The 21,187-nt window shown below is 47.9% G+C and overlaps 7 protein-coding genes and 1 non-coding gene across 8 annotated transcripts; 3 read left to right on the top strand and 5 right to left on the bottom strand.

Moving 5' to 3' along the window:
- Positions 1-4: 4 nt before the first annotated feature.
- On the bottom strand, positions 5-875 carry B0J16DRAFT_341493 (uncharacterized protein). The gene is made up of 4 exons (XM_046127830.1): positions 846-875; positions 593-789; positions 423-533; positions 5-362 (listed from the first exon to the last, which is right to left on the bottom strand). Exons 2-4 carry the CDS (start codon positions 656-658, stop codon positions 207-209), a joined length of 333 nt encoding a protein of 110 aa, XP_045983023.1. The 5' UTR covers positions 659-789; positions 846-875; the 3' UTR covers positions 5-206.
- Positions 876-1,039: 164 nt separating this feature from the next.
- B0J16DRAFT_t135 lies at positions 1,040-1,110 on the bottom strand. Its single transcript has one exon. It is a non-coding gene; the product is annotated as a tRNA-Gly (tRNA).
- A 1,650-nt stretch (positions 1,111-2,760) lies between these two features.
- Positions 2,761-3,306, bottom strand: B0J16DRAFT_320172 (uncharacterized protein; the record flags this gene model as incomplete). The annotated part of the gene is made up of 1 exon (XM_046125552.1): positions 2,761-3,306. The coding sequence occupies one exon, from the start codon at positions 3,304-3,306 to the stop codon at positions 2,761-2,763; it is 546 nt and encodes a 181-aa protein (XP_045983022.1).
- Positions 3,307-6,538: 3,232 nt separating this feature from the next.
- Positions 6,539-7,259, top strand: B0J16DRAFT_399143 (uncharacterized protein; the record flags this gene model as incomplete). Its single annotated transcript, XM_046132435.1, has 2 exons — positions 6,539-6,609; positions 6,670-7,259. The coding sequence occupies 2 exons, from the start codon at positions 6,539-6,541 to the stop codon at positions 7,235-7,237; spliced, it is 639 nt and encodes a 212-aa protein (XP_045983021.1). The 3' UTR covers positions 7,238-7,259.
- Positions 7,260-8,333: 1,074 nt separating this feature from the next.
- On the bottom strand, positions 8,334-11,741 carry B0J16DRAFT_287054 (adaptin N terminal region-domain-containing protein). The gene is made up of 4 exons (XM_046124125.1): positions 11,543-11,741; positions 11,167-11,477; positions 8,980-11,110; positions 8,334-8,929 (listed from the first exon to the last, which is right to left on the bottom strand). The coding sequence occupies exons 1-4, from the start codon at positions 11,616-11,618 to the stop codon at positions 8,697-8,699; spliced, it is 2,751 nt and encodes a 916-aa protein (XP_045983020.1). The 5' UTR covers positions 11,619-11,741; the 3' UTR covers positions 8,334-8,696.
- Positions 11,742-12,523: 782 nt separating this feature from the next.
- Positions 12,524-13,675, top strand: B0J16DRAFT_384441 (uncharacterized protein; the record flags this gene model as incomplete). The annotated part of the gene is made up of 2 exons (XM_046131425.1): positions 12,524-12,824; positions 12,879-13,675. The coding sequence occupies 2 exons, from the start codon at positions 12,524-12,526 to the stop codon at positions 13,673-13,675; spliced, it is 1,098 nt and encodes a 365-aa protein (XP_045983019.1).
- Positions 13,676-15,373: 1,698 nt separating this feature from the next.
- B0J16DRAFT_267219 (aspartic peptidase domain-containing protein) lies at positions 15,374-16,936 on the top strand (the record flags this gene model as incomplete). The annotated part of the gene is made up of 3 exons (XM_046123439.1): positions 15,374-15,485; positions 15,541-16,616; positions 16,670-16,936. 3 exons carry the CDS (start codon positions 15,374-15,376, stop codon positions 16,934-16,936), a joined length of 1,455 nt encoding a protein of 484 aa, XP_045983018.1.
- Positions 16,937-17,107: 171 nt separating this feature from the next.
- B0J16DRAFT_130081 (uncharacterized protein) lies at positions 17,108-19,395 on the bottom strand. Its single transcript, XM_046121748.1, has 7 exons — positions 19,271-19,395; positions 18,986-19,221; positions 18,573-18,938; positions 18,360-18,519; positions 18,047-18,307; positions 17,666-18,000; positions 17,108-17,612 (listed from the first exon to the last, which is right to left on the bottom strand). Exons 1-7 carry the CDS (start codon positions 19,308-19,310, stop codon positions 17,280-17,282), a joined length of 1,731 nt encoding a protein of 576 aa, XP_045983017.1. The 5' UTR covers positions 19,311-19,395; the 3' UTR covers positions 17,108-17,279.
- Positions 19,396-21,187: the final 1,792 nt, after the last annotated feature.

Raw genomic sequence — 21,187 nt, 5'->3', positions numbered from 1 at the left:
GAGTATCAGGCAGGTCATTTCGTTGTGTTGATTTGAACTGTACGGCTTGAAGACTAACCTTCAAAAAAGCTCAAATAGGTGTTCTATACCATAACTCTTTCTATGTTAAAGATATTGATGTCATAAGCGGTCAGGTAGCCTCGACGCACTCAAACTGGGTTTCAAATCAACGATCGAGTGCTTGGAGTCAAACTTGCAAGCTATATCTAATAGACCCCATTCGTGAAATCAAGTACAGTGACCTTCTCAAGAAGGCTCCCAACTTTGCTAATGAAGTCTTGATGAGCAGGATCCGTCTTGACGTAGTAGTCTCGATCTTCTGTGGAGTTGAAGATAACCACAAAGCCATGCGTAAGACCGTTCTACAATCAGGTCAGCTTTGGGCCAGACTCCAGAAGTTCGTTTCTTATTTGTGATCTAACCTGCATTCCTTCTGGAGAATTATCCTTGCCGCCTACAAGTGAAACGATGTACGGTGTGTTGCTAGTAGGATGGATACATTGGTCTTTAAGTGCGAGGAATCGGTCACAGATCTAGATCAAGAGGGATTATTAGTTGATTCGTGTTACATGAAGGAGTTTGCTAGGCATGCCTCTCTGACTTGAGACGAATCAACGTCTGACTTGAATTGGAAAAGAACGGTGTGCGTGACAGTCATTTTCTGTTATATGTCGTTGATATCGCTGTTGTAATTGTAAGATATGCCGTTGTCAAGTTTAATGCGGAGTATTGGAACAACCGCTGCATTCAAGACGTCAGAGTGAGGGAGAGGTGATTGGTTCTGAAATCCTGCATAGAGATCACGTGAGCCATAAAGAAAGAGTCGTCTTAACTTGTCTCAATACCTTCCTAACTATTTCAAGTGTGTTGATCTTTTATGAAACCCTTGGTCTTAGAAATGAAACAGTGCTGTCTTCTTCCCTGCACTCCAGCGCCAGTAAAACGATCCGCTAAACTTCACAACGTGTAGTAGAAAAAAGGAGTGGGTCAGAAAAAGGCATGAGGAGCAAAAGAAGATAGCGCTCAGAAGCGCTGATGATGCGTAATCTGGGAATCGAACCCAGGGCTCCCCGATGGCAACGGAGAATTTTACCACTAAACCAATTACGCGTCTTGATTGTTGGAAACGATGTTGCAAAATGTCTGCAAGTTGCTCACACTGACAACTTACAATTGGTACAAGGTATCATGTCCATTTCCATGTATTCACAGAGGATGCCCAAAGACTGGTTCTCTTGCGCTCTCAATTCAGTGCTTGCTCTATCCCAATATTCTCCGTGTTGCATCTGGCCTTTACTACAACGTCTTGGTCCGTATTGTATCTTGATCAAATTTGAATATGGTGCGAAGATAGTGTATATATGCGTCATCCATAGATAAGATATTGAAAACCTTGAGCTTTTCTTGGATAAGTACAACTCATTCATTGTAAGAACAAACGATTGTTGGAGTAGATGTAATCGCGAGAATCGGGCATCTGCTATTATCAAAATTCGCGAGTTGTGCTACTCGGGGTCTGCTAGTGACACGTCGGGTGATAAGATGCCCGGCGATGCGTACTTAATAAAACAACACTTTTGATCACACGAACTTCGCGAGTTGTGACATGTGACTTAAGAGTGTCAAAGGGTCCTTGACTTTCATATTCTCCTACTTGAAAGCGCCAGGGATAGTCAGCCTGAGCCTTCCAGTTTGATCAACGCGAACCGGAACTTTGCTATCTAACGCGTCACTTGGGATCACAGTTGCCACTATTCAAGTAGGTTCTTTTCAGAAATGGCGAGTACTTTCTCAAGTTCAGACACGATCTACCTACCTCCTGGGTGATTTTCGCCGGACCCAAGTCTCATGTTGATTGAGTATGGTTTGGATGTCGTGGCGCCTTCCAATTCTGCCACTTTCCAATTCCACAACTCGAACCAGCGATAGGCTACAATTTCAGGATGTTAGAAGAAACGACCCTTAGATGCCAAGAGATGGAATACTTTAGTTATTTTATGCCAGTTTAGACTCGCTCTTAGGTTACTTTATTTTGGCAACTTAAGCCTTAGCGGACAATTCTTCTGTTACCCACCTATTTCCGAATCCAAATATCCTACATCAGGCAACCCAAGTGAAATAACTGACAAGACACCTTTTGAATGTCATTTTACTGGTGCATATGCAGTTGTGTCTAAAAAAAAAGGGGGGGGGTGATGCCCGTGGAGAAGTAATTGCCATCGTCGAGTGTCTGCAGTATGTGTCTTGGCCCCTGCAGCGATGAACCCTTCCAATTGTCCCCTTTAATGCTTTCCAATGCAGACACTCTTGGATTGTAAAAGAACCCAGATGACTGCCATGCTCCTGCCATTTTTAAAAAGATGCGGACCATTTTGTCCGAGTGACGCGGCCGGTGACGGGTCTGGGTGCTGGCTCCTTCCGTTGCGGTTCGAGATGGGTGCTGGTGCCTGCCTTTGCTGAAAGTCGACTTGTAAGTTGGGAAGGAGCGACACCAGACCCAGGTGATTGTCTCTACCTCGTCTGTAATTTCAGATTCCTTCCCATCGTACAGCAAAGTCTTCAGCCAAAGTCTTCAGAACAAGCAAAAACGAATCTTCAGAAAAAGTATTCCGACAATATGCAGACTTGTCCCGTTCTTTTAGGATTTCCTAGGTAGCCGCCTTGTCAGTTTGTATTTCTTTCTGCCGTTTTTGTAGGTATCACTTACCAAAAAGGTGAAGGTTGAGATAGTTCAGGGGGCTGGTTGCATCAACAAACGTTCTAGCGGCGAGATTGCTCACGCCACTCTCGAAGAATGTAGATAAGATTGATCAGAGCAACCATGAGTGTATAGTGGTAAGGATCATCAAGCTGAAAGTGCAGCATATCAGCTGTCACCACAGGAGGAATTCTAGTTCGAAGGCGTTGATGCATGAAAGGGGTGATCCAGTCCCTGTTCGCCTCGATCCAAGTCCTGTAGTGACCGAGACACCAAGCAAAATAGAGAATGGGCATATTATAGGCGATACGTCCCATCTCAAGACAGCATAGGGAAGCCAGACCAGGAAGGAAGTGGGTTTGGGCTTGGGCCTGGACATAGATCGCATCGTGGAGCGACAGACGCTGGGGGTCCATGGTAGAGTTGCGGGTAGGTCGAGCTGAGTAGTATGTCCCGTTATTGAGGTAGTGGGTGACGATTTGAGACTGCTCGACAGAGAGATTATGCCAGGATAGATGGTTGTTGACGAACAGAGCTGCGAACTCCGGATATCGTTCGACGATGACCCGGGGTATCACCAGCAAATTGTGGCCAAAGTCGATGCTCATATAGGTAGCAGGGCGAGCTCTGGTCCTTGTTTATTAGTATGAGTAGTTTGACTTGGTACGGATTTGACTTGCCTTTCACCTTGTGCGGACTGGCCGGGGCGGCTTGAGCCACTAGAATTATCGACGGGAGGCATGTTAAATGGACTTTGCTTCGACTTCCTTGTTTGTTGAAGAGCAGACAGAAGTTTGTATGCAGCATTTCAGTATAAGATCAATGGGGCCCCACTACCTTTGATCATACAATCACCCGTCAGTAATTTGCCAGTGCCTACCTAGTCTTTAGGGCTTTTGCCTTATCCTTTTTATTTCCCAGACTTCAGCAGAATTACAGGTTCTCTTTACAGTCTCATATTCTTGGGCCCGTCCCAGTACTCCTCCATCCACTTCAGTACAGCCTGGATCCCAACGCAGTCTTCTCTAGCAAATATGCATATTCTTTCTTTAAGCACTTTCCGTACCGATCCAGTTCCTCTTGATTGTAGCTGGCCAAAGTTGCAGCTACAGGGCAAACACCGCGCTCATCATCAAACCTTCCAACATCTATCTACCCAGCCTTCAAAGCTCACAGTTCGTCCTCTCGTTGCTTAATTATCTTCATATCCCTGATATTGGAGGATACAAGCTCGGTTTCCCAACTGAGCTGCAGTCAAAGTAAGTCATGTTTCACCAGTTCGCTTCAACTATTACTAAGAACGCCTGGGTCTGACCTTGTTATAGGTTGTTGCTAACCGTCTGTCCTGTGGCAGAAGGCAACAGTCACAATCTACAACCTTTTGTGCCCACCGATCAGCCCCAGTCCATTGACTACCCTGATGCGAACTATAGTCAACTCGCACACAGGGCCGTAACAGCACTGCTGGTGGACCAGGCAAAGTGGTGGGCGAGTCGCCGCCTTGTGGGAGATAGCATGCTGCCTGGAGGACAGATGGGGGAAAGAAGTGTGTGGGAGACCACGCGAACTTGGCTTAGTTTCGACGAAAAAGGACAAACAGCCCGCTAGGCTTGAGTCTTTGTCGAAAAGGGGTATCCCGGGTCAGTTTCGCAGAAGGCAAGCTGGGATGGGGTGAGTTGCGACTACTCAAGTTCGACTGGCCTCACCCCGAACCGTAAGTGTTGATCCAGTGGTGATATGGCCAAAGCTAATGCTGCTCAGCGTCACAGGAAGACATCTGCGTAGGAGCGGGTTAGAACTGCTTGACCCTGAATCGCCGCGGCGCCTGTTACTGCCGTGGTGGAGGGTGCTGGAGCGGCAAAGGGTAAGGCATGACAAGAATATAATATAGGATGATTGCTAACTTGATCAGTTTCGCAGAAATGTGGTGAGGTGCCGCAGGGTAACAGAAGAATCGTCCTCTAAGGCTTAGGCTACTAAATTAAAGTAGCCTAAAGGCCTATCTAAGCTAGCATAAGATGACTAAACTATTTCGTCTCTTATGCTTATGACGGTCGATTCTTCTGGCACCCACCTAGGGGTGGTCTGCCAGACCTTGACTTGGTGGCTATATCGCGGCCTTGAGCCAGTCTCCCAACACGGCAAGAATAAGTGAGACTTTGATCAAAGATAGACTGTAGCTAATGTTTGTTAGTTTCACAGAACGAACTGTGCGGGGGCTATCGGGAATTGATGACCTTGGCTGATGAGATTCGGGAGGAAGATGGACTCGGCCGACACATCAAGGGTGACGATAAAAAATGGGATTAGTGATGCATCGAGTGGTTGTCTCAGAACGAGCAGGTTTACATAGGGAGTGAGCTTGAGTACTTGAAGGCAAAAGAACTTGTTTAGCCAACAACTACGGAAAGACACCACCTGATACTCAACAAGCATACATGGTACCGTGCACCCAGCGATCGATACAACTGCTCGGACTTCAATTCCAATATGATGCTACTTGCCTAGAGTGTATCAGACAAGCCCTCTATGAGTGAAAGCCCATCGTCTGCAGATATAACGGCTTACCCCGGATTTCTTGGACGAAACTCCTGAAGCCTTTCTACGCGATTTAATAGTAAAGAAAGGAACAGAGTGGCAAACCGCCGGCATTTAGTGGCTAATAATAAAGTGCTGTTGTGGAACTCTTCACAACTTGGTCAATGTTGGAGAATACATAGGTAGAAGGAGACGGTAACAAAGAGGCTAGCGTCTTCATCAAACGGCTGTTGGGTTACAGATGGCCTTGCAATAGCGCGAAGGGAATAGAATGGCATACTATTCTAAGGCGTAGCAATGATTCATACTATTTAACTCAGGAGTGGCTACCAGAAAAGGACCAAATGATAGTGATGGTCTTTGGTGCACAACAGTCCTCTCGACAGGCAACCTATGGCCTGGAGACGTACTGGGCCGTTTGCAGGTGGGCACGTGTAGCAAATAATATGGCAGCACTTACCAGCACTCGTCGAGTGAATCTGTTTGGTCCAATGTGAAAACAACATCAGACTGTGGTCTGTGGCTCAAGTCACAAAGGGTGGTCGGAGCGACCAATCCCCTTACGGCCAGGACAAACAACGCAAGTTGGCGCATTAGTTGCGAACGTCGGAGTCCAGTTTGACTACAGGAGCTATTGAACAATATTCGTTTGTTATGATGGGGCAAATCGAGGTATAGATGTGGAAGAAGAAGTCAAGTTATGTTCACCTTAAACAAAGACTTTGTTCAGTCTACCATAGACCGAACAGCACAACCTCAAAGGAGTGATCGCATTACCATCCATTTATTACTGGTTACTAAAGTAGTCGCGACGCGTTCAATAGATCGCGTTTGGTCCCGCGTTGAGTTTGTCTGCTTGCTGTTTGTTTGCTATCCACCTCACGTTTGTATGCAGTGACGTGGAGCAGACTGCTTCTCAACATCCCACCTGCATCTCTCTTCCTCTCTTCTTCTTCCCTACTCAACATAAACAAGTCTCTTCATTTTCTTTTTCCTTTTGGCTTTCCGGCTCTGAAGGTGACTCCTATAATATACACCGACCGAGATATCTATCAACGGCTTTTTCGACACTTCTTGCTACCTACATATGTACGAAGTTGGACTATACTCTTATACTATAACTACACCGTGTGAGACACTACTTTTCCTGAGTCAAAGCAACCATTGTTCCTTTCCAATAATACTTTCGAGCTCGACACAATTTTCTCACCTCTATCAAGTCTACATTCATAGACCAGCTTTCTGTTCTCGTTAGGACATTACCATCCAGGAACGACTCCTTCATGGAGAGCAAAGCCAGTCATGAGCTCATGGTTCAACTTCTGTTCGTCCCCTTTGAAGGGTGATGCACACGAAGAACGCCCAAAGATCTCGTGAGTTTCTTCGCATCATCCTTCTCAAATAGCCCTTCGGATTACTTACATTTCTTCCAGTCGCTGGCTTGGACCCTCGCGGGTCTTAAAGTTCAATGAAGAGAACTCAGTGACCATACCAGAAGGTATATTGAGAAGCCACCCCAAGTTCTTCGCCCTTTGGGCAGATAATCAGACGCTGGTCATGGGCGGAATTTCGAGGCAGGTGGCTCACATCGTCATCAATTACTTGTACACCGGTGCATATGAGAATTTACAGATCCTTCGATCAACCTCTGAAGCCCGTAATCATGTGGACTTCACCACCGCAGTACAAGTCCATAACATTGGCGTCGAGTACCACCTCGCGGAGCTTCGCCAATTGGCATCTGAAAGAATCGCTATCTATGGTGACAACATCACGTTGGTCCTCATCGTTAAGATACTTTCTGAGCCGCCCTTTAAGAATATATCGCTCGTTGGAAGTCTTCGAGATTACGTTCGCCATCGAGCAAACCAACAAGAAGAAATGATTCCTAAAAACGTGCAAACTCTAATGAATGGAAGTATGGCCGGGATACTCTGTGAGAGAATTGCCTCTTTGGAATCAGAAAAGAAGCAGCTACACGAAGCTCTTAACCGCAGATAGCTGTATTGTATCATACTTGGACGAGATCAAGGAGATTGAGCGGTTTTGGCAGATTGCGAACGCATGTATCCGAGAGCACCTCGGCGAATTGAGACGAGACGTTGTACATAGAATTGCGAGAGATTGGAAGCTGTACATGTTGTATGCACCCTGATCCTACGAGTGCTTATAGATACTAGATCGAATCAGAAAGGCCTTTGATGTGAATGAACCAAGTAGCGAACGACAGTTCCTGTGAATGTTACTATTTATTACATATCGTCGGGTTTTGACGAGATCGATACCTTCTCAATAAAAGAAGAATAGCCAATGCGCAAGGTAGTGTTTCTAGACTTGTATCTTCATACAGAAGACAGCAGTTGTAATGCAAAAAGCAAGTAGTGGCTCTGGCTGTATCGCGCGGTCGCAAACCATACAGACAGATGGCCAATAAGTTCAAACCAAACCACTCTCAACAAATATGCAACCAGCATCGCCAGTTTGGCTTCTCGCCTTATGAGATCTACAGTTTTTAATAACCATTCGATACCATCATATAAGCAGCTTATTGCAGTACACTACGCATCCCTTGCCCTTCTAGCGGTATTGAGTCGCTACATCGCAGCGTTCTGAAGGATTCAGCTCTTCTTATAGGTACCCAACATGGATTTTCTATTGATGACACCTGCATATCGCCATCTTAACATCGTTTTTAGCATAAATGTTTGATGTATCTCTGTGTGTTCATGGCAATCAGTCATAGTTTCTCATGTAACGTAAGAAAGCTCCCAGAAGACGCCCTGGCATTGATGGAGGAGTTCATTAAGAAGCATGAACGACCCATCTGGCTTTTACTGAACGCTGCTATCAAACTTAAGATTGAGGTTCAACGAAGGTGTCAACATTAAAGCTAAGACTCCTTTCCGTGGAGATGCTGGTCAGCGCTTTCAGGCCCTTCTGGTCAATAGCGAGGCGCAAAAGCGGGAGCCGCTGGGCATTGTCGACGTAAATACATGTTTAGCAAAGTCAACTCGAGCGGTGGAGATATCATGACGATGTCGACGAGAGTTGCCGAGTGTTGTCCGAGGGTTCTTCACTTGAGCACTGCCTGCAACATCACAGATCTAGCAGCAATCATCTCTCGTCGAGTCGCACATTGCACATATTTGCCATTTCAGATAAATTCCATCTTGTTGCAACAAATCTCATGGTCCCAGCAACCATGCTCCAATAAAAACATGCTCTTATACCTTCATCGCTTCCGTCTAGGTACCCAACCAATGAATGCCCATCCCCCTAATCACTTTTTGCGAGCCTTTGAACCATCATCCTTTTTGTGGCAATCATGATTCCAGTACAAGAGAAAATGAATCGTAAATAATCACATTACTCGCCACAGACTCGTACGGTATGTTCTAAAAACCGAGGCAAAGCTTTCGATACATCATTATCCTTTCAACGCCGGCTTTGCTTCTCATCCTTAAGCGACCGATGCGATAACTAGACCAGCCACATTCTCCTCCTCGCTTCGCACCGTAATCTTTGTCGTGACACCTGTTTTTGATGAAAACGCCATCCGCACGTTGGCAACCACACGACCTCCGCCAACTGTCTTGCCCAGAAGCTTGAGCGTATGAGTGGTCTGGTTGACAGGAACGTCGGTGCCCTCCAGAGGCTGCAGAGACAGAGCCTTTGTAAGTTGCTCCGTAGCATCTGTGATTCTGTTAGTATTGAAAGAGTCGTGTTTTCAGCGATCAACGTACCTGCGATGCTCTCCATACCACTCAATTGGAGGGTTTCTGTGACCTCCTCGCCGGAAGCACCAATTTGCTCCCAGATGTGGCTGAAGTTGCCAGCGAATGTGGGGATCACGTAGTCGCTACCAGAGAGGTCGAACTCGGCCACCTCGTACTCATCATCGTAGCCAGTGTCCTCAGGCTCACCCGTTGAGGGGTCAATCTCCTTGCTAGTGAACTTGAGAATGTTGGAGAAGGTGGAAATAGGCAGAGAAGCCTCGCCGCCAACCTTCTTAAAGGCCACGTAAACCTTGCCAGGCTCATCGGTAGCAAGCTTCTCAGCCTGGATGATGAAGACCTCCTCAAGTTCCTCATCGTCGGCAGGGGTCGCGACAACGGAAACGTTCTCGAGAACGGTGTCGGGCAAGGTGTTCTTGACCTCGTATTGGAGAACAATGTGCTCCTTGAAGATGTGCTTGACCAAAGAAACGACGTACTCGGTCTCGGCCTCGGTAAGCTCGATAAGAGGCGAAGACTTGAGCACACTGCCGAACTCCTTCATCTCGGGGATCTCCATGAGCTCCTGGGCGTACTTCTGAGCCTGAGCAGAAGCAGTAGCAACAGCCTCGGCACCAGTAGCCTTGGTGGGTCCAACCTTGGGGGCCTTGAGAGTAGGGGTAGTGGCAATCAGCTTCTTGGATCGGTCCTCAGCATCGGCCTGCTCTCGGGTAACCACGGGAATCTTGGAGATGTCGAAAGGGCTGTCGAAAGCAGCCTTGTCGTCTGAGGTGACGTACATAACGAGCTGCTGCTCAAAGTAAGGGAGAGAGAACATGTTCTCGTTCTTGACGAATCGAGTAGCCATCTCGTCATCCTCCTCGTTCATGAGCTTGAGGTTAAGGGCAGCACGGTCACGGACCTCATCGTCAACATCGTCCAAGCATCGGGTAAGGAGAACTCGGACACTGCTCTTGACATCGGCATCTTGCTGGCCAACGCCAAACTTGGCGAGAGCAGTAACAGCAGCGGCTCGAACGATGGCGTTCTCGAGAACCACTCGGTTGTAAATGTATCGAATGTACTTGGTGGGTTGAGCAGTCTTGGGACCCTCCAGACCAATGAGATGGAGAATTCGGACAGCTAGCTTAGTGAATTCGCAATCCTCGATAAATTCGCAAAGGTGGGCAAGCGCATCCTCCTTGGAGTCGGGAACAAACTTGATCAAGTCGAACATGCTCTCCACAACAGCCCTCTTGAACTCGTAACCACCCTCATCACGCAGGATACCACTGAGGAAGGTAAGCATACCGGCCTGCTTGCTGGGGAACTTGAGGCACAGGGTTCGGATAGCCTCGACAATCGTGATCTTGAACTCGTCGGTAATTTCGGACATGAAGGTTGAGATCTGCTTCATTAATCGGTCGACACTGGCCTCGTTACCGGTCTTGAGTAGCGTGGTGATGGCGAAGGTAGCAATGGATCGGTTGCTGTTGGAGATGAGGAGCTCGATATCGGGGTTGCAGGCGTTGACGGCGTTAGGCTTGAAGCTAGCAAAGTTGTGGAGGATTCGGAGAGCGGCAAACTTGGTGACAGCGCGAGGAGAGGTGAGGAACAGCTGAAGGACATGAACAGCTTGCGCCACCTCGGCGTCGGTAACGTCTCGCATGTCGCAGATAGCCTTAGCAGCCTCGAAATTAACCATCTCGCTCTTGTGTCGCAACCAGCCATCGAGAAGCTGCATCATGGGCTTTCTCAATGAAGCGTCCTCCTCGGCGAGCTGTGCGGCAAGTCGAACCAGCATAACGATAGCAGCAGGGCTCTTAAGGGCACCGGCGGCGCCGAACTGCTGAACCATCTTGACAAGGGCCATTCGATCGTGCATGCGCATTTGATATAGAAGTCCGACAGCGTGGTATTGCGACATGGTCGAGTGGTTCATGGGGACCTGGCTGCTTGATGTGGAGAAACCAAGGGAGAAGCCGCCAGAGGACTTGTTGGAGGCAGCGGCCTCCTGTGTCTCGCTTTGCCATCGTCGAACGACATCCTTTGCGATCGGTAGGAGGTGGTAGGACGAAACCAGGGCGGCGGAAGATACGGAAGGGTTCTTGTCGACAATTGCAGTCTTCATCACTCGTTCGATCGATTGGACGGTCGTGGCCTTTAATATTGTCAGCATCCAGGGGTGTCGGTGTACCTGCCAGCAAGGCCACCTACATCGATAATGCGGCAGAGAGCACGAATAGCATTGGGTCGGTAGATAGCATCGGTACTGCCACCAGTGTCCTTCATAATTGTGCTGGTAACCATAATAATATCCTCAGCCGAGTTGGCAAGCTCCTTGATGACAAGGTGGACCATCTGTCGGAGGCTGGCATCCTTGTTCTGGAAGAGCTTCGAGATACCGAAAAACAGGGTTGTAGCTTCGTTTGTAGGGAACTTCTCTCCTGTGTAGAGAAGGAGGGCGATCTTTGTGAGGAGAATGCGACATCGTCGAGGCTGGATAGGGGAGCTGTTGAAGAGTCGTGCTGGCGAACTATTTAGCTTGACTGTGGGGGGAGGTAAAGGAACAAGACGATTGTAAGTGACGAACCTTCTTGGAAAACTTGAGTTCTATCCACCTTGACCAGCCCGAGGTCGGCGTCTTCGTCCTTTTTGCCGTAACTCATGTTGGGCAATTGGGTTGTGGTAAGAGGTTTGGTCAAGGGAGTCTGGAGGTTGCGGTCGAGGCGCTCCTAAGGTAGAATCACCACGTCGCAGTTACGCTTCAGGGATGAGTGGTGCCGCATCACGTGACGTTATCAGCCCCTTATCGGGCTGTGATTCGTGTCAACAACTTTGGTAGCATCCAGCTCCATTCAGATTCATTGAAAGCAATTTCTGGGATTGTTTTACTAGAAAATGAATCTTTTAGTACATGATATGGTCATCTCATAGGGCTTCTTATTGAGGTGAGATCACCCATTCATTTGGGCAAAGATAATGTACAATAATAGCTATGCTGATCTGCTGGAGAATGGAGCATCGTAGCTTCAGGTACCCGCAGCATTGAATACCTACTCTATAAGCGCCTTGATGTGTACTGATGGACGTTCGAACTGTGAACTACCCAATTTCAAAAGCTCGTGCGACATATCTAAACCTTTAATGCCAGTATCCTTACTTGATTATGACAGTTTCTATTTCCCGCGGTCATGCTTTCGGCCAGCGTTGAATCTCTTGACATGTACCGATCCACTTCCCCAAAGTCGGATTAGAGATTCCATGTACCTTGTGAGTAGTAAACACTCGGAAGAACGCATCATTTTGATACCCAAACATTGACACTCGTGCTTTGAGTATCTTATAACCATTGGGACCTCTCACTCCAATGCTAATAAGCTTAAGCTATAAATGATTGCTGTTTTTGTACTCTTCATGAGTATGAGTGACATCATGTCGACCCTGAAGGCCAGAACCCACCCGCTCCGAACTTCACCAGCCGGACCCAATTTTCCGGCTCGCATCTTTGATCTTTGAACCCTTCCAGCTTCGCTCCCTCAACCCAATTCAACAACCCAATCCGTCGCCCAAGATGAAGCCTGTAACGCGGCTACCACTACGCATTGCGCCCAGACTCATTCAGCGCCCGGCCTTCGCTCGCCCGATTCACTCGACCGTCGTCAAGGCTGCCAATGTCGCTCCGGTTGTCGGCACGGGCCCTCCCCCAGAGCCACCGGTCCAACCCCAAGATGTTCACCAGCGAGTCGCCAGGCGGAGGAGGCAGGCCGAGATGCTCAAGAATGCTAAGGAGCTACGAAGTGCTAGTAGCGGAAAGGGTGGTGGTGGTTTGAAGAAGCGATTCTGGAAGGATGTTTCTGTCAAGGAAGTCGATGGTAAGGAAACGTCGTGAAACCCCGCCACTATCACATATACTTATCATGGAACAGGTGCTCTTCAAGTCTTCCTCGATACCCGACCTTTGAGACACCCCGTTACCAAAGAAATCATCCAAATCCCTATCACGAAACCCGACCTCGCCTCTGCCCTCGCCCTCGAATGGGACCTCTTGACTTCTGCTCAAGATGCTACAAGACATCACTTGATCCCTCTTACCAGTCTTGCCTGCCGAGCCCTCGACATCGCCGCAGCCGACCAAACCCCCGGTACTGAAATCTCGGAAGTCCGAGACTCAATTGCCACCACCATGCTTCGATACCTCGATACCGACTCTATTCTGTGCTGGAATCCTCCGGCCGGAGCGCACGATCGTAAGAACGATGCTGGAGAGTCATTACGAGACGTACAGAAGCGCACAGCTGAGGAGATTGTGTCTTTCCTCACAACTCATGTCTGGCCTGGCATCACCATCAACCCTGTTCTCGATGGTCACACCATCATGCCTCAGTCACAAGCCCCCGGAGTCCGTGAGGTCGTCCAGGGTTGGATCGCCGGCCTCGATGCCTTCGAGATTGCAGGAATTGAGCGCGCTACCTTGGCTGGTAAGAGTCTCATCGCTGCTTCAAGATTCGTCGTCGAGTGGAGTGAAGGTTCAGTCGGTAAGGGCAGTCTGAACACTGGCAAGAAGTTCGGCGTTGAGGAGGCAGCCGTTGCTACTAGTCTCGAGGTTGATTGGCAGACGGGTCAGTGGGGAGAGGTCGAGGATACTCATGACGTGAACAAGGAGGACGTGAGACGACAGCTGGGCAGTGTTGTTCTGCTGGTCTCTGGAACAGGCAAGGCTTGAGGTCTTGCATTAAAGTATAAAATGTGTGGAATAGATGGCCATAAGATGGCTTGTAGAATAAAATGCCTTGTACGATAGAACAAAAATACCTAGGAAAATCGGTATACATGTTACATGTGGAACTTTCCGACCATGTAGTCATATGCTTAAATGATAACATTGTCGCAAAGTGACAACGTGCATGAACCACAACGCCTTTTCAAGCCTGACCGCGCGTCCTGAGCCACAAGTCCATCACGGTCTTCAAAAGAGATTTATATTGTGAAATATTGATCATGGACATGCATCATGTTTACAAGTCATTTAATCCAATTTCGAGTTGTTTTCGATACCCTTGTCTTACCCTAGATCAGCCTCACAAACAAGGGCAGCAGCTGAATTGAGATTCAGGAGCCATGAAATTAATCAATACAAGACAGGTGCGCCGAGCCAATTGGAAGCTGTGCTAAAGATGGCAGGCTGGGATTACCATGAAAGAGAAAGTCAACGAGGACGCGCTGAGACCATCTCATGGTTGGTGATCAAAATAGAGTTGCTGTCATGTTGCAACCACCAGCAGTCAAGTTTCTTTGAGTCTATTTTATCGTTAATTACCTATTGACTTCATAAAAAGACCACATGGCAAACTTTCTATCACACCAACATCCAATCGTCTCACACGTAATTTCATTCAACGTTTCACTGCTGTGCAAACCCGTCGTCAGCCGCAAACATGTAACATCGTATTCCCGCAAGCCTCTTCATTTCAAAATAACGCTTTTTCGAAGTTCCGTCGACGCCAAGAGCACGGAACTGCCACGGGCTACATGTATCTAATCCCAATTGAGATATCAAAGACATCATCATCCGAGGGAAATACATGAGAGAAAAAGGCCGCGCAAGCGCTCTTGAACGGGGGTTTAAAGCTGAATCGTAGGCCAAGACAACTCTAAGTGATTCCCATGTCTCTTGTGACCCTCAGCGCCCGAAAAGAGACATTCTTATTGGATTTCAATGGTGGTTTTCTCAACAAGGTTAGGTCGTTTGCCGGTAGACGAGGGGCGGAGTTGGGGTGAATCCGTAGCTGAATGGATTACGACGGTAGTGAGACAAGGGTAGGGTGCCTTGGAATGGTGTCCTTGAATCAAGTAAAGAAGGGCATTGTCCTGATTCTTTATTATCGATACTTGGGTATTTGTTTTATGCCATCATCAGTAATATTTTGCAAAATAGAAGCACATACATATGCATATTATCATAGACAAAATGTCCCTTTATGTGCAATCAAGACGGCCCAACGCCACATGCAGGTCCAAATCCATACGTCAACCACACTCTTTCAGCCGTACTTTTGTACCTTCACAGCCCCCCGCAACGTGTAAAGATCAGATCCTGGGTTTATGTATGCCTTGGCAGACTTAAACCAGGACTAATCCAGCACAGCTTGGGATGGACAAAACGCCACCGGGGGCGGACAGCCATTCACACTACGTCGTAATGCGGCTGGACTGACAGTTTGTTTAAAGATGAGCGCTGCTCTCCCCCTGGGCGTTTCTCTTGCATTTGTACATTTGTTTTGTTCTGCATTTGTATCTGTAGATACAAAACACCATATATCTCATCATGAGGTGGACCACGATAAGTACAGCCGCCGTTGTCCTCGGCAGCGTCAACGCCCTCAGTTTCCCGCGATCAAAGGCTGGTAAAGGATATTTATCCATGCACGTCGGAACTGTCGAGCGATCAAAGAATAAGCACAGCAAACGACAGAACGAAGATGAAGCTATTGCAGTGCGACTTGAGAACAAGGACTTTTTCTATGCGACAGATAGTGCGTCATCGCCCATTACATCATCATCTTTTATCGTACTAACAGCATGGAACAGTTGAGATAGGTTCACCACCACAGAAAGTAACTGTCCTGCTCGATACCGGCTCAAACGAACTATGGGTAAACCCCGACTGTCAAGAAGCGCAAAGTGCTCTTCAATACAACCAATGTCTTGACTTTGGTCAGTACGACCCCGACAAGTCAGATACACCACCCATCGGTCCCTTCGGCGGCGAGACACTCAACTATGGCGACGCATCCGATTCATCGACACATACCTCTGCTACTATTCGATACTTTACCGATATCTTCACCTTTGGAGACGAAGAGCTGAAGAACCAGACCTTTGGTGTTTTGGAGGAGAGCAACGGTATCTCACAGGGTATCCTAGGTCTTGCGCCTGACTTGAGAGCCGGATACGATAGCAATGAGCCTTATAGCTTGTTGCTTACTTCGATGGCTGACCAAGGCCTTATCAACAGTCGCGTGTTTGCGCTTGATCTGCGACATTCCGAAGATTCCGAGGGAGCTCTTATCTATGGTGGTATTGATCGCAGCAAGTACATCGGCGCCTTGGAGACGGTCGATATCATCCGAGGCGAAGGCGGCGAGTACCGTCTTGCTACCAGATTAAACAGTCTTGGTGTCACCATTGGCGGTAGAACTAGGAATATCCGCGTATCGAGGGACGACTCCAATGTCATGCTCGACTCAGGAACGACACTCACTCGCATGCACATGTCTGTCGCGCAACCTATCCTACAAGAACTCAATGCTGAGAACGACGGCGAGGGCTTTTACACGACCGACTGCCAAAACCGGGATATTGACGCCACCGTTGACTTTGGCTTCGGCGACAAGGTTATCAGGGTTGCTCTTACTGATTTCATCCTTGAGCTTGGTCCAGGAACCTGCTACATTGGTCTTGTTCCAACCACCGACCAGCAGATCCTTGGTGACTCTGTTCTACGTGCTGGATACTTTGTCTTTGACTGGGATAATGAGAAGATTCATCTCGCTCAGGCTGCTAACTGTGGCGATGATGATATTATTGCTGTTGGTTCTGGTTCTGACGCTGTGCCCAGTGAGACGGGCAAGTGTAAGAGCTCTGATATCGCAACCACTGGACGTGTAAGTCACAAGACTCCAAGCTGCAATACGATGATACTAACAAGTTTCCACAGGGAAGCGCTACTCGCACAGGCAACTCATTCCCCACTGGACTGTATACAACCACTTACACCATCACCTCATGCCCCGAATTTGAGCGTGACTGCTCAACAGGCGTCGTAACAACGCAGACCTTTAGTGATGTCCCGACTGTTACCGTCACCTCTGGTGCCGGTGGAGACGGCGACGGCGACGATGACAATGCCGCGTGGCAGCCTACGCCCCTTGGCTGGGTTTTTGCTGTAGTTGGTGGATTTGCTCTAGGCTTGAACCTGGTTTAGAGGATGATATTATGATTGTATATATTCTTGACGATATTTTTAGCATATGACGATTGGAACTTATAGACCGCATTTCGGGCGCATATGGCCTTGAAGCATACGGCGGCGTTTATCTTTGCATTTTGGCTTCATCTCAGTTGATTCGTCGTCAATCAATACACTACTGTCGTGTGTGGATATCTCTGCTACCGGTTGGGTGTATAGCTTGGATCTATTTTCCGATCAATGCATGTATGATTTCGTGCCTGCCACGTATTGAGTATAAACTGTTCTTAAATTAAGGGTATAAGCCATAGACTGCATATTATCTATTCCATACATTCATGCCACCAGTGCGCATATCTTACAGCTTGGCCCCCTTCTCTTTCCTAGCCTGTCTCTCCCGGTCTCGGAGCAAGCGCCGTAGGATCTTACCACTGGGACTCTTGGGAATCACGTCGATGAACTCAATACCACCCTTGAGCCACTTGTGTCGAGCCTTATGCTCTTCGACATGCTTGTTGATGCTCTGGGCTACCTCATCGTCGGACTTGCCCTTAGCCTGTGGTGCCTTGACGACAAAAGCCTTGGGGACCTCGCCGGCGCGGACATCGGGGACTTGGATGACAGCACAATCGTCTACGAGGGGGTGCGTGAGTAGATGGGCTTCGAGCTCTGCGGGTGCGACTTGGTGGCCCTGGTCCAGAGTGTCAGTACTTTTGTTATAAGAGAAGCAGTAAGAATGCTTACCTTGACTTTGATGAGCTCCTTAATGCGATCCACGACTACGAAATGCTCTGTGCCCTTTGCTGACTTGCGCACAATAACCTCGTCACCTGTTCTCATCCAGCGACCGTCTTCATGATGAACGAATGTCTCTGCTGTAGCTTTGGCGTTGTTGAGATATCCAAGGACGACAGTGGGGCCTTGAACAAAGAGTTCACCGGGCTTGTTATACTCAGTGACTTCCTTGCCCTCGGCGTCGATAATCTTTGCTTTCAGCCCAGGCAAGAGAGTTCCCGAAGAGCCGGGATCGATATCAAGTTCGCTTGTTGAAGTCACAACAGGAGAGGTTTCGGTGAGACCTGAGAAATTAGCCATGAGGTAGGAGTTAGGGATGCAAAGTCTTACCATAACCCTGGCAGATGTGCCAGCTGGGCCAGTGCTTGTTCAAATCAAGGGTTGTTTCTTTTCCAAGAGGTGCAGCACCACTGAAGATGAAGCGCACAGAGCTAAGGTCATACTTTTGGCACTCGGCGTAATTGCTCATCATCTGGATGAAGATGGGAGGGACAAGGGCCATTTGCTGGATCTTGAAGCGTTGGATAGCAGACAAAAGCATTTTAAGGTCAAACTTGGGAAGGATTATTGTCTCATCGCCGTTGTAGATACCTTCATTTCTTGTAAGTCCCCCGAGCGCATGAATGAGGACTAAGATACTTACCGTAATGAGCGACTGGAACCAAGCCGTAGATATGGCTGAGCGGTAGAAGGCCAAGCTGGACCTGTCCGTCTACACCAGCCTCTTTGCGACCTTCGATGTTTTGAACTGTCGCTTGGATAACATTCGCAATGACATTGCGATGGCTGATTTGAACTGCTTTCTACGACGTGTAAGCCATTTGCCCAAGGGATGAAACTCAAGGTTGAGACTTACAGGAAGGCCAGATGTTCCACTAGAGTAACACAAGTATGCCACTTGCCTCTCACCTTGGCCCTTGACCCAATTCAATGGCTTCAGCTCAGGCGCGTCTTTACCCTCCGCAATCAAATCGTCAATTGTCTTGAAAGGTTGTTTACTCTCAGCCCCAGGGACAGGGAGGAGGAAGATGCGGTCTTCGGGGATACCAGCGGCCTTCGCTGCTGGCAAAGCATTTTCGAGAAGGGGAACGCAGGTAAATAGTGCGTTTGCGCCAGATGAACGAAGTTGATGCTCGAGTTCAGGTGCAGAATAAGCGGCGCTGGCAGGCGTTACAATGCCGTCTAGGCGATGAACAGCATGAGTCATGGTAATATAATCGATCTTTGCGCATCAGTTTCAAGTTCCTGCATAGGCGAAGTTGTACGAACCGTGTTGACAGAGTACAGCGCCACAACTCTGTCCCACTCTGTGCCTTCGCGGATATCATATCCTAGACGCTTGGCGAGGGCGCGCGCGAGAAGCTTCTGGCGCTCAATGACCTCTGCGGTGGTGTATGTCTTGCCAGAGATACCACATGTGAAGGGGTTCTTGGATTTGGAGTGAGGTCTGCGAACACCATCTTCTCCAAAGACAAACTCCGGAATGGTGATAGAGTCCGGAGGATCTGTAAAATGTGAGTAAGAAGTTATGGGAAATGAGTTGAGGAGCGTTACCAAAGGGAAGCTTAACATGAGAAGGCGGATAGAAGACCATTGTGACAAAGCTTTGGAGTAGAGTGAAGTAGAGTAAAGTAGAGTCAACAAAAGAGAGAAAAGAGATGACGAGGAGCTGAAATATGTACTACGGTTGGGTTGGGTTGGTAGGGTAGACCAGACCAGACTGAATCGTGTCAAGCGTGTTTTCATCCTCGGGGTGTCACTCCAAATCTGGGGAAGACCCAGTTTAGCGCCGTCGAAGGGTTTCCACTTTCTCCGCATTTACATCAGTGTCTTAGAATCTTGGCTTGATGAAGCTGAAGTCTTCTCCAATCACGATGGTGATATTTTTGGAGTTGTTCTTATGTTCAACTAAGGACCTATCATGCATACGCTTACAAAAGGGTTTGAGGCCCTTGGAGATCTGAGAATACTTGGAATTTATCGTTATTCGTTATGGGGAGCTTGACCAGCTTCTTCGGTGTAGAGAATTGGGGAAGTGGACCATAGCCTCGTTATCTCTATGCCGATACCTCGGCAAATGGTTCATGACGAAGCCACCCATTCCGCTCCATTTCCGCATTGATCAAAACGGCATCGTCAATTTATTGAAATGTGATGAACTATAAATATGTGAATACTAAATGGGTGTTGAGTTTGCTGAGATAGTGAGAAGCTCGTCTCACTGCCAACAAAGAAACCGACTGTGGTCTCAAAACCCGGCAGTTATGCAGCGAGAATAAACATATTCACATGATCTCGAGCAGGTATCGCAGTGAAGCTGTGCCTCTTTGCGCAGCAATTTGACCAACCATTCATGCCGCCGTCGTGTTACCTTTTCAGGGAATCCCTTCGTGCCTCATCAACGCTTCATTGAGAACCTGGGGTTTCATTCTTAGATAAAGTCCAATTAAGCTTCCATGTAAGCTTACATTGCACCAGTCACAGAAGGCTCAATCGCTCAAAATGGTTCCAGAAGGTGAGATTTAAGCGTACGATGAATTTTAAAGAGTGGATTACTTCCTGATTTTGATCAAAGATACGAGTCACTAATGTGCAATGTCTAAATCTCAAGATTCTTCATTCGCATCGCGATCAATAGCCTCTCAGCCTCTGAGATTGTGGCACGCTCTTGCCAACCGTCAAACGGTCGCCATGCCATGCATTCACCAATGAAGAGTAAGACGGAATATTAGATTCATTAGCCGTTGGAAAAAGAATTACTGCAAATTTTCAGGGAAACGAAGCAATGCTGTCCGATGATCGAGCTATGGGACAATAGGAAACTTGGCCCCCCAATGTTTAAGATATCAAAATAAATAGCCAAAGTACTGGTCTAAGTTGACATAAAGCTCCCGAATTATTTTATCTCTTCTGGTCTCCGTGGCCAATCCTTCTGTTATCCTGACGCCAAGGTCACCGCTCAACGCACACAAACGCTGTGAGGCCTCACTACAAGCCACAAGATGCGCTGGCCTAATAGCCAGAATTCATGACGATCATGCAGTGAAAGAGAATTCTTTGACATCTCAATGGATACGCCTCCACGTTGTGGCGCTCCTGCCTTGCACAACAGATACGAGAGGTCCCCTACAGTTGTCGATGCCATGCTGATGTGAAAGGCTCAAGACGGCGTGTTACAATGTTGTCTAAAGCACTGGTGTCGAAAAACAAGTTCGATAGCACCTAGAGACGATACATCCATTGACTCTATGGCTACAAATACCACTGTCAGGCGTATGAGACAAAAGAGAAATGGCGGACCAACCAACGATTTTCAGCTGACATGCATAACAAGAAATGCATGGTTACCAGATGCAAGATCACACAGAAGCTGTTACTAGACAGGTCATATTGGGCCCGAGTAGAATACATATGAGAGTTAAGACACAAGATTACTCGAGAATGGGTTTACGATCACATTTCACGGTTACC

Source organism: Fusarium flagelliforme (assembly GCF_020744385.1).
Source record: "Fusarium flagelliforme strain FIESC 12 MPI-CAGE-AA-0113 chromosome Unknown B0J16scaffold_4, whole genome shotgun sequence".
Classification (NCBI taxonomy): domain Eukaryota; kingdom Fungi; phylum Ascomycota; class Sordariomycetes; order Hypocreales; family Nectriaceae; genus Fusarium; species Fusarium flagelliforme.
This window is presented reverse-complemented; position numbering and strand designations above follow the sequence as displayed.